At 37.1% G+C, this 12,308-nt stretch overlaps 1 protein-coding gene across 1 annotated transcript in view; it reads left to right on the forward strand.

Annotated features, from left to right (window-relative positions):
• Positions 1-12,308, forward strand: part of PIK3C2G (phosphatidylinositol-4-phosphate 3-kinase catalytic subunit type 2 gamma) — a 278,883-nt gene that overhangs the window by 168,812 nt on the left and 97,763 nt on the right. The window contains exons 22-23 of the mRNA XM_037136665.2: positions 6,521-6,701; positions 9,148-9,255. Of these exons, the coding sequence (XP_036992560.2) occupies positions 6,521-6,701; positions 9,148-9,255 (289 nt within the window). The remainder of the gene's footprint in view (positions 1-6,520; positions 6,702-9,147; positions 9,256-12,308) is intronic.

Consider the following 12,308-nt stretch of genomic DNA (forward strand, 5'->3'; position numbering starts at 1 on the left):
AGCTGGTACCATTAAAGCAAGAGCTCTTATTTCCCAGAGCAGCTGCATATATTGCCTCCATCACTGCCCTTAGCCATCAGGATTTTGTCTAGTCCTTTGTTACGAAAGCCCTAAAATATCCTTATCATTGCCCTATTGTGCTCATTAGTACAACAATTTTACTCAGAAAGAATCTCTGTTAGATACTCAAACACTTGGCTGGACATGGAGACAGATGGTACATAGGCCTATTCACACTTTTAAATGAGTCAGAAAATATGTTAGTAGTAATAAAAGCAATAATATTTCAGCAAAATAACAGAATATATAATTCCAAATTGACCCAGATCAAATCATTGTTGAAATGCGCTTTGGGGCTTTTATGGTCCATAACAGAAAGCCATTTTTATTACTTTTATAGTTCTTTGATCTGAAATAGTATACTCAGATTGATCACTCATCTAATTCACCAGACTTACATCCAGATGACTTTCCTTTATTTTCAGTAACTAGGTTTGCCTAAAAATATCCTCAGAAATAACATTGGAGATGTTCTAAAAAATATGCCCCATATTCTAAAGTCAAAGCAAAGAAAAGAAAGAAAGAATATGAAACTTGAAATCTTTCACAGAGCAACAGGCAGCCCCAAAGTTTCAGCGGCATACAGCAACAACAATTCCATTTTCACTGGTGCGGCACGTGGGCTGCAGACTTGGCTCCACTGGACTCCACATAGCAATGCTGGGCTCTGCTCCACATTGTCTTTGCATTCCCGGACTGAGGGAACAGCCCCCAGCTGGAGCAAGCTGTTCTCATGGCAGAAAGCAGAAGTACAAGAGGTCAAGCCAATCCATGATAGCACATTCAAATCATCTGCGCAGACACGGTCATGCATTTCATCCAGTTGCATCCTATTGGCCAAAAAAAAAAAAAAATCACATGGCCAACCCTAATGAAAGATGGAGAAATGGGCTTTGCTTATGGGAAGGCACTGGAAGTCATCTCGCAAAGAACGTGAATGTACGATCTTTTTCAGAGAAGAAAGCATAGAGTTGGGAATAATAATGTAACTAAATACATTATTATTACATTAAATAATAATGTAATAATGCAAGCACAATGGAAACATTATAAATATGAATATAATATAACATTCCAGGAGACTACTTCAAAGGTGGGAACAGATGTATCACAACAGGTAAATATTAGGTATATAAATTGTAGTATGAGAATAAAATTGTCAGTTACATATCTTATGGACTCCTCTCATATATTCGTTTTGTAATAATGTGTACAATCTTTAGAGCATGAATTTCTGAATATGTTCTCAATTTATTCCATTTTAATACTTGTATATTTAAAGTTGTTACAAAATGGTTTGCTGACAAATACATGTTGCAAAATAATTATTGATTGTATTGTCAGTGGAAATCAGGCTCTTCCACAGGATTACAAGAAAAGCATTCCAAGGACCCACACATGGGAGGTTGTGGTGTGGCGAGATTTATTCAGGTGGAAATATGCTCCTGGGTTTCCACTGTAGGCTGCCCCTGTGTCTCATCTCCCTCATCCCACCATGGAAAAAGTTCAGCTGTGTCTTCAGCAAGGCAAAAACAGAAGTCAGTGTCCAAAATATCTGATACATATTAAGGCTCAGTTCTTTGGAGTCCACATGTCTGCTGCAAGCCCCAGTAGCTGCTAGACTTGCATGACTGTGAGCTCATGAGAGCTCATGAAGACACACAGGTAACTGCATCACCGGGCAGGTGTGGGAGAGAGAAAGAGAGAGAGAGCGCTCTTCTTTGCTTCCCCAGGTTATTTTAAATTGGGTTTGAAATAAACCAGGTGTTTTTTCAAAAGAACCAATTAACTTCCCAAGCTTTCGAGGGCTTTTTGATGGGTCTACCCCCTGGCTAACCCATTGTTTCCCAGGCTAGACTGACAGGCCTCTATGGTCAAGTGCCCCTCCCTTCCTCTCCTAGCATCTGGGTACAGGAGCAGGGAAGATAGGGGTGTTAATCCCCTTGGAGCACAAGACTGTGGTCCCTAGTCTATGAAAAGCTGCAGCTTCTTGGTGAAGCAAACAGGCTCATGTTCCCCAGTTTATTAAGCTCAATGTATAATTCCCTTTGCTCCCCTTTTTTATATTAATAACTAGTTAGGTACCTATGGTAACAATTATAAATTACATATCTGCAGTCTTAGCCCATATAATACTTCCTAATTCCATAATGCAAAATTTAACAGAAGTTTAGTGCTATATATCTGTAAGACCAAATCAATATTCTAAGAATGAACTCATCATAGGAAGCAGTTATCTTTGCAAGGTATATAAAATGTATCAAGTTTAGGAAAATATTAATCAGTTGCAACCACTGAAAAATCAAGTTGTAAAGGCTAAAGAAGTATATACTTTTTTACCTCTTTATACACTATTGAAGTCTTAAAATTAATAATTCCATATCAAGTATCAGATTTCAGCCTTTATGTGTCTCAGGGTTATAAATACACTTCAAGAAGCCACATTTTAGAATCTACCTGTGTTTAAAAAGTTTTCTACAAACTACACACCTTGCCCCACATAAAGTAGCAAAAAACACAGGTAGTAGGAAGGAGAGACCCTGGAGTGATCTGAAATTACTCATCTTTTTGTGCAGTTCATTTTTCTTCTGCTCCTGGGTGATGTGAGCCCTCTTCAATAGCAGGAAATATATAAGTAGGTAAAAATGAAAGACAGTCCCTGAGATGTGGGATATTGTGCTGCTGAGAACTAGAATTAAAGCTTACACTGAAGGGAGTTATGGGGCAAGGATGGCTGAGACGGTGTGATTGCTCAGCTCTGCCCTGCGGGTAGACTGATGAAGTGAGAACCACCTATGCTTTTTCTGTGGCTGTAGCACGTCACTGACCATGGGACCAGAGGCAAGGAAGAAATGGAGAAAAAGCTCAAATTTCCAAGAAAAATCTCTATTTCATGCTAGCTGAGGCTTGTGACTCTCAGGTCTCCCTGAGTCCACCATTATACCCTTAATTTAGGCAAATCCCTTCATGATATCCTGTAACAAATGTGCTGAGTCGCACTTCCTTCTCTTTCTGCTTACTGTCCCTCATACTTAACACTGTCAAAACTTTCAGTCAGCTAGATTTTATGCCTTTACCCTCATTTTAATATTGTCATTATAATCTCTATGTGACATGCAAAACATAGTATCAAATCATCCCTGGGTCTTGCAGACAGTAGGATAAATAGATCTCTGGGCTGTAGAGATTTAGTTCACAGTTCGTAAACAGTAACATTGCCTGCATCTTAAAAGCCCAATTATTCAACACCAAATCTTACTCGATACTTCTCAGTCCCTTGACCTTAATTTAAAAAAATTTACTTTGTATGAGCAATACTGTTTCTCCCAGGTGACAACATATTTTGAAAAGAACATTCGTAATGAGCAGGGAGAATGGCCAGCTGTTTTCTACAGTCTTATACAGAGGCAGTGGGTAAAAATTATGTCCTGAGGTGTTTACCACTTCCTATTGTGATGGTAATTGATACGGAACTGAATGACCACCCACCCAAAACTTTCAACTTTCAATGAAGCTGCTTAAAATTAAAGGATATGTTAATTTCTCTTGCCAGTAAAAGTGACTGTGCTTCTCATATTGGATTCACAACTCTATCATTTCAATTCCACAATTTGTAAGAGCAAGACTCTTCATGAAGCTGAGTAAAAAGCCACAGAGCTTGAACCAGATCTCACCACGGAAACATGTCATCTTGCAGGGATGCAGTGTTTGAATGAGGCATATTCTACTAGAAAAATAATTACAATGGGATACACTTGTTTTTTTTTTCACTTTTCTATTTTTTAGAACACAGTCATATATTCTCCCTGCAAATCTCCATGCTCTGCTTTATTGTGAGCAAAAAATCAAACTGGGTGTTTCTTCATTGAATTAGTTGCTCATGAAGGAAACAAATATATTTCTAATACAATAAGAATTATTATCAACATAAATTATATAATTCTGACATTTCCTATGATCCTAACCTAAATATGTATCTTTTCTTTAATGATTTTAGTAAGAACATTGACTTCTGTGTAGAATAACTTTTTTAGCATATATGTAGCAGTTAGATAGTGATACAGTTATGCATGTATTTACTAGAACAGGTTAAAAATTCAAAGTGTGTAAAAATTCTGGCAATGATTGATTAGAGATATAGAAATACTCCTTGTCTCACTGAAACTCAAGTAGACTGTAAAATGGTATATTATGAAAGCCCTCAAAGCACTATGAAAATCTGAGATGTATGCAATTCTACATAAGACATATGAAGTTTTACACATTCATGCTTGCATTTGCAGCTTTCCAGTTCATGCTCAATCAACGCTCAGTTTCTTAGAGCCTCTAAACAATGACATGACTCACTTATTATATGTGTGATGTTGCAAATCTCACTGAAGGAGTGGGCAGATTAGCTTTGTATTGTTTGCTATCATTCTTAGATTAAAAATACATTGTGAGTCCCTTGAATTTTTTTAATGCTTTCCAGAACTAAATAAGAAGTATTATTCCACTCAAAGTTTATATTTCTTTTGAGAAAGTAAAAGAGGTGCTAAAAGATAAGTTGGCTTCATAACAATGACAAGAAAGCAAACCTTACCCTCCCCCCTAAAATGCAGACCCATTCAATTAATTTTTTTTCAACTTATATGTGTAGGAACAGAAAACACAGAACAAAAATAAACTTGTGTATTTGTTAGAACCTGTAACATAATATGTGTTGAACAAGGATACAAAATTAAAACTTCAGAATGAAACTCATCTACATTTTCTTTGGCTGCTATGCATTTAATCCTTTCTATTTTCATATTTCATTCTCACAACAATTTTATTCTAGTTTCTTGAATGCTAATATTTTTCAGGGGAGCAGAAGACTAGAGACCAGTTAAGATTAAAAGAATCAATCACAGAGAAGTTAATATTAAAAGGAATTAGTTATTTTATTTTATTTTAATGTTTTACAGCATGGAAGCAAGTAAAGTTTAAGCACACAGAAATTAACTTCAAGGCAATAGACATTGTCACTTGAAAGACAGAGCATTCAAATATTTGTCACTGCTCCATTATCTAGTAAAGTGTTCTTAAATTTTTGGATGTTCTGTGCCTCCCAGGCCTGTGATGTGAGCTGAATACCAGGCGGTATCAGAGGCCGGCTTGGGGAGGCCGCGAGATACAGATGAGTTCATGTGTTTTGACTGAATAGTTGTGCATTGTGTAGAGCCTTTCAAATGCATCAGCTCAATCTATGTTCTATGCAGCTTTGTAGAGTCAAAGTTATTGCTTTATTTTACAGCCTTGTTAAGTAACTGGCCTATGTCACCTTTATGTTGTAGGGCTGGGACTTGAAGCCAGAAATGAAAGAAAATAAAAACCATGATTTTGCCTTTACAATATCTTCCTCTGGGTAATCAGTGGGAGGTGCTGGCAGAAAGAGCAATATAGAGATAAATGACACTATGGAAACATCATTTTTTATTTTAAAATTATTTTTTAAAGATTTTTATTTATTTATCTTTAGAGGGGAAGGGAAGGAGAGAGGGAGAGAAATATCAATGTATGGTTGCCCCTCATGTGTCCCCTGCTGAGAATTGCCCTGCAATCCAGGTACGTGCCCTGACTGGGAATCAAACCAAATCCTTTGGTTTGCAGGCCCATGCTCAATCCACTGAGCTACACCAGCCAGGGCTAAAATTATTTTTATTTAGTGCCATGTAATATTTTAAAATTTTTATTGAATTTATTGGAGCAACATTGGTTAATAAAATTACATGGGTCTCAAATATACACTTCTATAATGCATCATCTGTATACAGCATTGTGTGCTCACCACCCCAAATCAAAATAAAGTAACAAAAAAAATAGAAACAGACCTGCAGATACAGAGAACAGATGGTCAGCTGTCATGGTGGGGAGGGAGGTTGGGGGACTGGGTGAAAAAGGTGAAGGGATTGACCAAAGAAGAAAAAATTATAGACACAGACAATAGTATGGTAATTACCACCAGGAAAGGGAGTGGCGGGGGGCAGAAGAGGCTAAAGGGGGGGGTAATGGTGATGGAAGCGACATTATCTTTTGAAGAAAAGCAGAAAAGGGCAGGGGTTGATGATTGAGTCACAATGCATTACAGTCACTTATAAATACTATTTCTAAAATTCTTTGTTCATATTTTAAGAAGTCAAAAATATGCTGTTAAGATAAGTATTTGTTATATGATTAAGAAGCCTGGAAGAAGAAAAAGTGTGGTGTGAACTGAAATGAGAAAGTGCAGGTCTCTTATTGATTCCTCACTTTAGTAATCTCATTAGCGATCAGATGGAACTTGACGACCGCCAGCAAACAACATTTCTTCCTTTCTAGGCTCTTAAACTGCCCAAAGGCGCCAGATACAGATTAGTCTGCAATGCACTTATTTTTCTTGGTGGAAGAGGTTAAAAAATCAGCTGTATATACAAGAATTCTTTTTCTCTCCTTCCTTCAGGCTGCTAAAGGATGCACAGAATGAAGCTTATTTTAAAAGCTGGTATCAGAAGCTGTTGGCTGCTCTCCAATTCTGTGCAGGGAAAGCCTTGAGTGATGAGTTTTCCAAGGAGATGGAACTTATCAAAATTCTGGGAGACATTGGGGAAAAAGTCAAGTTGGCTAGTGACCCTCAGAGACAGGTTTGTTGAGAAATCAATCTTCGTGAAGTGAAGTATTTTGTTTTTTATCTTGGGTTCAATTAAGTTTTAATTTCATAGCTTAGAAAGCAAACTCCTTTGCTTGGATATAAGGCACAACTCAATTAGTTAATCAAGTTTTTTTCTTTTCATTTTACTATCCTGAAGTTAACAATAACTTCTGTCACCAGGACATGGCTTTTTGATCTAAGTAGCCACATACCAGACAGACAGTATCTGACAAAAGAGGCCAATGTAACGCAAAAGTGGTTCGATAAAAATTTGCAGATGATGTCATTTCCTCAAAATGGCAGCACCACTCAGACCTGTAGCAAAAGCACATGAGGGAATTTTTTAGGGGACCCTTGTCCAGGGTACAAAATCTAGGCCTAGATTTTTCTAACATTGCACTAATCAAGGTCACATTTTTCAAGACTTTTGCCAAAACAAATAAAATTAATTGAGAAATTAATAGAGGTGTGGAATGCAATATTTTTTTAAGATCCAGGATAGTCAAAGTAGTGTGCTTCTTTGATCACTAATTATAATAATAATAATGGACTTGGCTATTCTTCTTCTGGATTTAATGAAAAAAACACCTGCTCTTTTTAATGATCTGCATCACTGACATAGACCTCAGGGACATAGACCCTTCAGTGACATAGACCATTCAGTAGATTCTCTTAAGTTCAACATTCCAGTTGCAGGGAGAAAGTGAACATCCATTCATTGAAAGAACATCATTCAATAATAATTAAGTACTTACTGCAGACTAGGAATTATGGATAGAAAGATGACTAAAACATGAGTCTTGTCCTCAAGGAAGCTCATAGTTTCACTCCACCCACTGTTTAAAATCAACAAGAGTTTTCAACAAAATGATAGGAAAATAGAAGTAGTTAAAGTGTTCCAGAATCCTTTCCCAGCCCAAGATTTCTCCTGCTGTAATTCACCTAATTCAGTAGAAATAACAGAAGCTATAAAACTTTATCTACTTAGGAGATAGAAATTATTTTTAGACGGGAGACATATAAACGTTGGTCGCACTGAGAAGCCTTAAGGCATATAACATTAGGGGCAATGAAAAAAAGAGATTGATCCCATTACAGCAAACTCATTATTTTCAAGATAGACAAAAAGTTGAAGTAAGTAAAATAAATTGGTTTAAACTTTACAAAATTTGTGTATAGGTTAGGACATTATTATGTTTTAAAATGCCTCAATATTTAGGTTATACATGATATTTAAATAACTTTGATGCCCCTTTGACCATTTGCATCATGCTTCAAGTGATATTAACATTATTCTCTTGAATATATGTATTTATTTTATCATGACTGGCTGATTTTGTGACAACACCTCTTTACATGACAATAGGAAGAGAAAAAGAAAGAGGTGGGGAAAGCATTGATGATTTTTCCCAATGTAAGTTACTGTTTATGTTTTATTTTTAAAAACACACACATTAAGCCTTTACTGTATGAAATAAAGAAATTTTAATTAAATGGAGATTTTCCCCCATGTCATTCTTCAGGCAAATCCAAGCATAGATAAGACAAAGGACAGAAAGAGTGCAATAAGGGGATTTTGCCTCATTTCTCCACCTTGCTCTTCCGCATTCTGGGAGCAGTAGATGGTACTTAGGAAGAGCTAAGTACTCTTCAGAGTTAAGTGAGAGTTATTAATGTGACATTCTCATTTTTAGAATTGTGCTTAAAGAGCTTTCAACAGTGGGCTAAAATGAGCTTTCTTATTTTCGAATTATTATTGCTACTTTGTTTTGAATTATTGTTGTCCCCCTCCTTTTGTCAGGGGATGCCCGATTCTGAAGGTGTTGTTGTGGTCTCAGACTTTCCACAGATTCTATGGGAAGAGGACTGTGGAAGAAAGTCAAGAATCAGAAATACACTCGTTGACATTTAGTAAACTATTTATACATACTGCTGTTTCTGACAGTTGCCAATTGTCTGCAAAATCATTTTTGTTACTATTGCTCACAATATATGTGAACTTTTTCTGAAATGTACTGTTACTCCTAAGCATAAATCTTGAGAATTACAAACTAAGACTTTAGGAAATTATCAAAACTGAATCATGTTAGTAATTACTTACAGCCAGGGCTGGAAGTTGGTGGGCCACAGTTCAAGTCCAACCCATCAAGTTTCATTTGAACAGAAGAGTGCTTTGTTTTGGTTTTACCTTTAATTGAATTTAAAGTCATTTAGAGAGGTCATGCACTAATTAATTCTCCATTTTTCCCAACACTCCCTGTTGTCTTTCGCCTGCTGCCTTCTCAAATGCGGCTACATAACCTACCTGACCTAAAGCATCCAAGTGTGCAACCCTTGATTTAAAGAGTTTATTTAATCCATGCAAGAAAATTATAACTTGAAGAAATAGTCAAGTTCTTTGCAGTTTCTAAAATGCTTTTTCTTATGATTTATCACAGGAGGTACTGAAGAAAGAGATTGGCAGACTAGAAGAATTCTTTCAGTATATAAATACCTGTCATCTTCCTCTGAACCCTGCCCTCTGTATAAAGGGGATTGATTGCGATGTAAGTCAATTCATTCAGTAGATAAGTTGAGTATTTTGGTTCTGTATTGTTTAGTTCACTATGTTTTTGAAATGGGAAAAACAATTTATAAAATCTTATTTGCAATTTTTTAAAGAAAAAAGTAATTTTTCTTTAGTTTGATGCACTATGGCCAGTTGGGATCACATTAACCTCGTCAGATGATTTGTTGGTTTAGAAACAAACTACACAACAGTTCAGTGGAAAAAAAGTAAAGATACTTCTCACTGAATTGATTCATGATTTATTCAAAATGGTTGACTTAGTGATTCCAAGCAGGCTGAGTTGAATTTCATGCTTATTTCAATTATGTGCATACTTGTATCTAGTACACTAATACATCATTAGCCACAACCTCCCCGTTTTGATTCAATTTAAAATTCATTTGTGCGCATGTGTCAATGTGCTATATAACATAGGTTGTGGTTTTACTAGTGCCTGGAAAGTCCTTCCTGGTGATGTCACACTGTCAAACCCCTTCTCTTCCTAAGCCTCTGCCAGCCCCTTTTCTTTGACATAGAGTCATCCTTTCTCTGTTCTCCGTGAGCCTTATTATTCTCCTTCTCAAAAGCCAAAAAGTATAACCACAAATAGGGAGAAGGATTGATAAGTGAAATTTAAAAGTAAAGAGGTTAAACTCATGCATGCACACAAAAAAATGTTACTTAACTAAAGTTTAAGACAATCAGGAAAACAAATCCATAATTAGGAGAAAAATAAATTATTACTAGGAAGAACACAAAAGTTTTGCTAAAAACTTAATACTATCTCCTTTATAACTGCTGTTACAAAGGCACCCTATAAACTTTCCTAACATGCTGCATAAACACATTTTGAAAGAAATGGCATCAATTCCATTAACTGACTATGTATGTCTATTTGGATTAAAGTCCAAATCATCACTAATTTTTTTTAATTGTGTAACTTTTTCATTGTTAGCAGTGAATCTGATTAATGCTGAAGATACATGGAAATAGCATTTCAAAGACACAGTATCTCAAAGTAATAAGAACAATATGAATCATTGAATCCAGATGTTGGTTTTCTCTTGTTTCTGCTCTCTTGGTTTGTTGTTGTTGGTTAAATAAACAATTTTTTTCTATTAAAACTACATAAGAATTTTGTTTTGTGCATTTTGGAATGCAGAGTGCTAGACTTAATGCTATGAGTATCCAGGTGAGCTTGCCAGACCAAAGGTCACAACGCAGAAGTCACCACCCCTAGTGTTGCCATTGGCACCACACTCTCCTGCAGCAACCTACAGGCATCGGTACTTTCCCTGGGACTGGAAAGTGCCCAAGTCAGGCCGCTTTTTGACCCCATCGTCTCTGACCAGCTGTTCGTAGTACAAGGCCGCCGTACCTGTGCAGGACACGCATGGCAGCTGATGCTCTCACCTGCAGAACATTTTAGTCTGTCCTCCTGTCCTTCTGAACAACAAGGAAGCCTGAAGAGATATCCATCACATCTGAAAATGCAATAAGTGTGGCAAAGTTAACAATCAGAGCCCACATCTGGTTGGCCACCAGAGGACCTATACTGTAAAGAGCCTCTACGAGTATAATGAGTATGATAAGACCTTCAAACAGACCTGTCAGCCAGTGGTTCATCTGAGAGTCCTCTGAGAGAGAACAAGACACATGAATGCAGAGAGTGTGGGAAAACTTGTCATCCCTGCTGCCATCTCACTAAACACCAGAGACTCCGTAACTGGGAAAAACCTCATAAATGTGATGAATGTGTAAAAGCCTTTGCCCCAAGCCCCCTACCCACTGACTATCGGATAGCCCATAGTGGGGCAAGTCCTTCTGAATGGCATGAGTGTGGGAGAACGTTACTCAGAGTAAGTCTCTTCCAACATCAGGCACTCCACAGGTAAGACATCTTACAGCTGAAATGACTGTGGGGAAGCTTTTTCAACTGATGGAAACCTGCTCAACCATCAGAGAATCCACACTGGGAAGAAGCTTATGAATTTAGTGAACATAGTAAGGGCCTCAGTGAGAATAAGTGTCTTATTTGGCATCAGAGCCTCCATACTGGGGAACAAGCTCACAAATGGAGGCAGTGCTGTCAAACCTCCCATCCGAACTCTCACACTGTTCACTGCACAAATTTGTAGCAGAGAAAAACATTTTGAATGCAGTCTGGCAAGACATTCTGTTTGGGTAAATGTCTTATTTTATATCACAGACTTCACACAAGCAAAAACCTCTATAAATGTGGATGATACGTACTCAAGACCCACACTCCATTGTATGTGAGGGAATTCACACTGGTGAGAAATCCTATGAATGTACATGTAAGGGAAGATCTTTGGTTATAGCAGCAACTTGATGATACGTCAGATCCTGATAAATTCTTCAACCGTGGGAAAGTCATTAGTGAAAGTTCACAGCTTATCAAGCATCAGATAGTTCACACCGGAAAGAAGCCTTATGAATGCACTTAATGTGGGAAAGCTTACAGTCAGCAGTGTTATTTAATCCGCCTCAGTGAGCTACACTGGAGAAAAGCACTTGGGTGTGGCTCAGTCCATTTCTTCAAGAATGGCTCTCCAGGATGGAGAGCAAAGGTCTTGTGTTTGAGTGAAGCTCTCTTTGTAGGAATCCTCACCTTTGTCTGTTCTTGGAGCTACTAATTATAAGGAACAATTTCCTCTTTCCTTTAGGATGGCTAAGGGAGGGATCATGTGGATAAATGGAGAAAACTTAATGCAACCTTTCTCTACTTTTGGGAAAGTAAAAACCACACATTTTTTATTAATAGATTTCTTTTCCTTTAAAAAATTACTTTAACTCTACTTGATTAATGTGTACTTCTCAAGATCATAGGTTGAATCTTTGTTTCTCTCTTCTAGTTCTTCTATGTCACCATCTGCATAAATTCATTCTCCAAGACTCTGATTCACTCTTTCCTACTTCTTGTTTATAGCCCTCCCAATTTACTTTCAATTTCTACTTGAATCTCTCCTTGTTTGACTTTTTCTACCTAGAAAAACTTTTCTTTTACCTGCTTGCTAACTTATATCTCTC

Source organism: Artibeus jamaicensis, unplaced genomic scaffold (genome assembly GCF_021234435.1).
Source record: "Artibeus jamaicensis isolate MK-2021 breed Jamaican fruit bat unplaced genomic scaffold, CSHL_Jam_final contig_233, whole genome shotgun sequence".
NCBI classification, from domain to species: domain Eukaryota; kingdom Metazoa; phylum Chordata; class Mammalia; order Chiroptera; family Phyllostomidae; genus Artibeus; species Artibeus jamaicensis.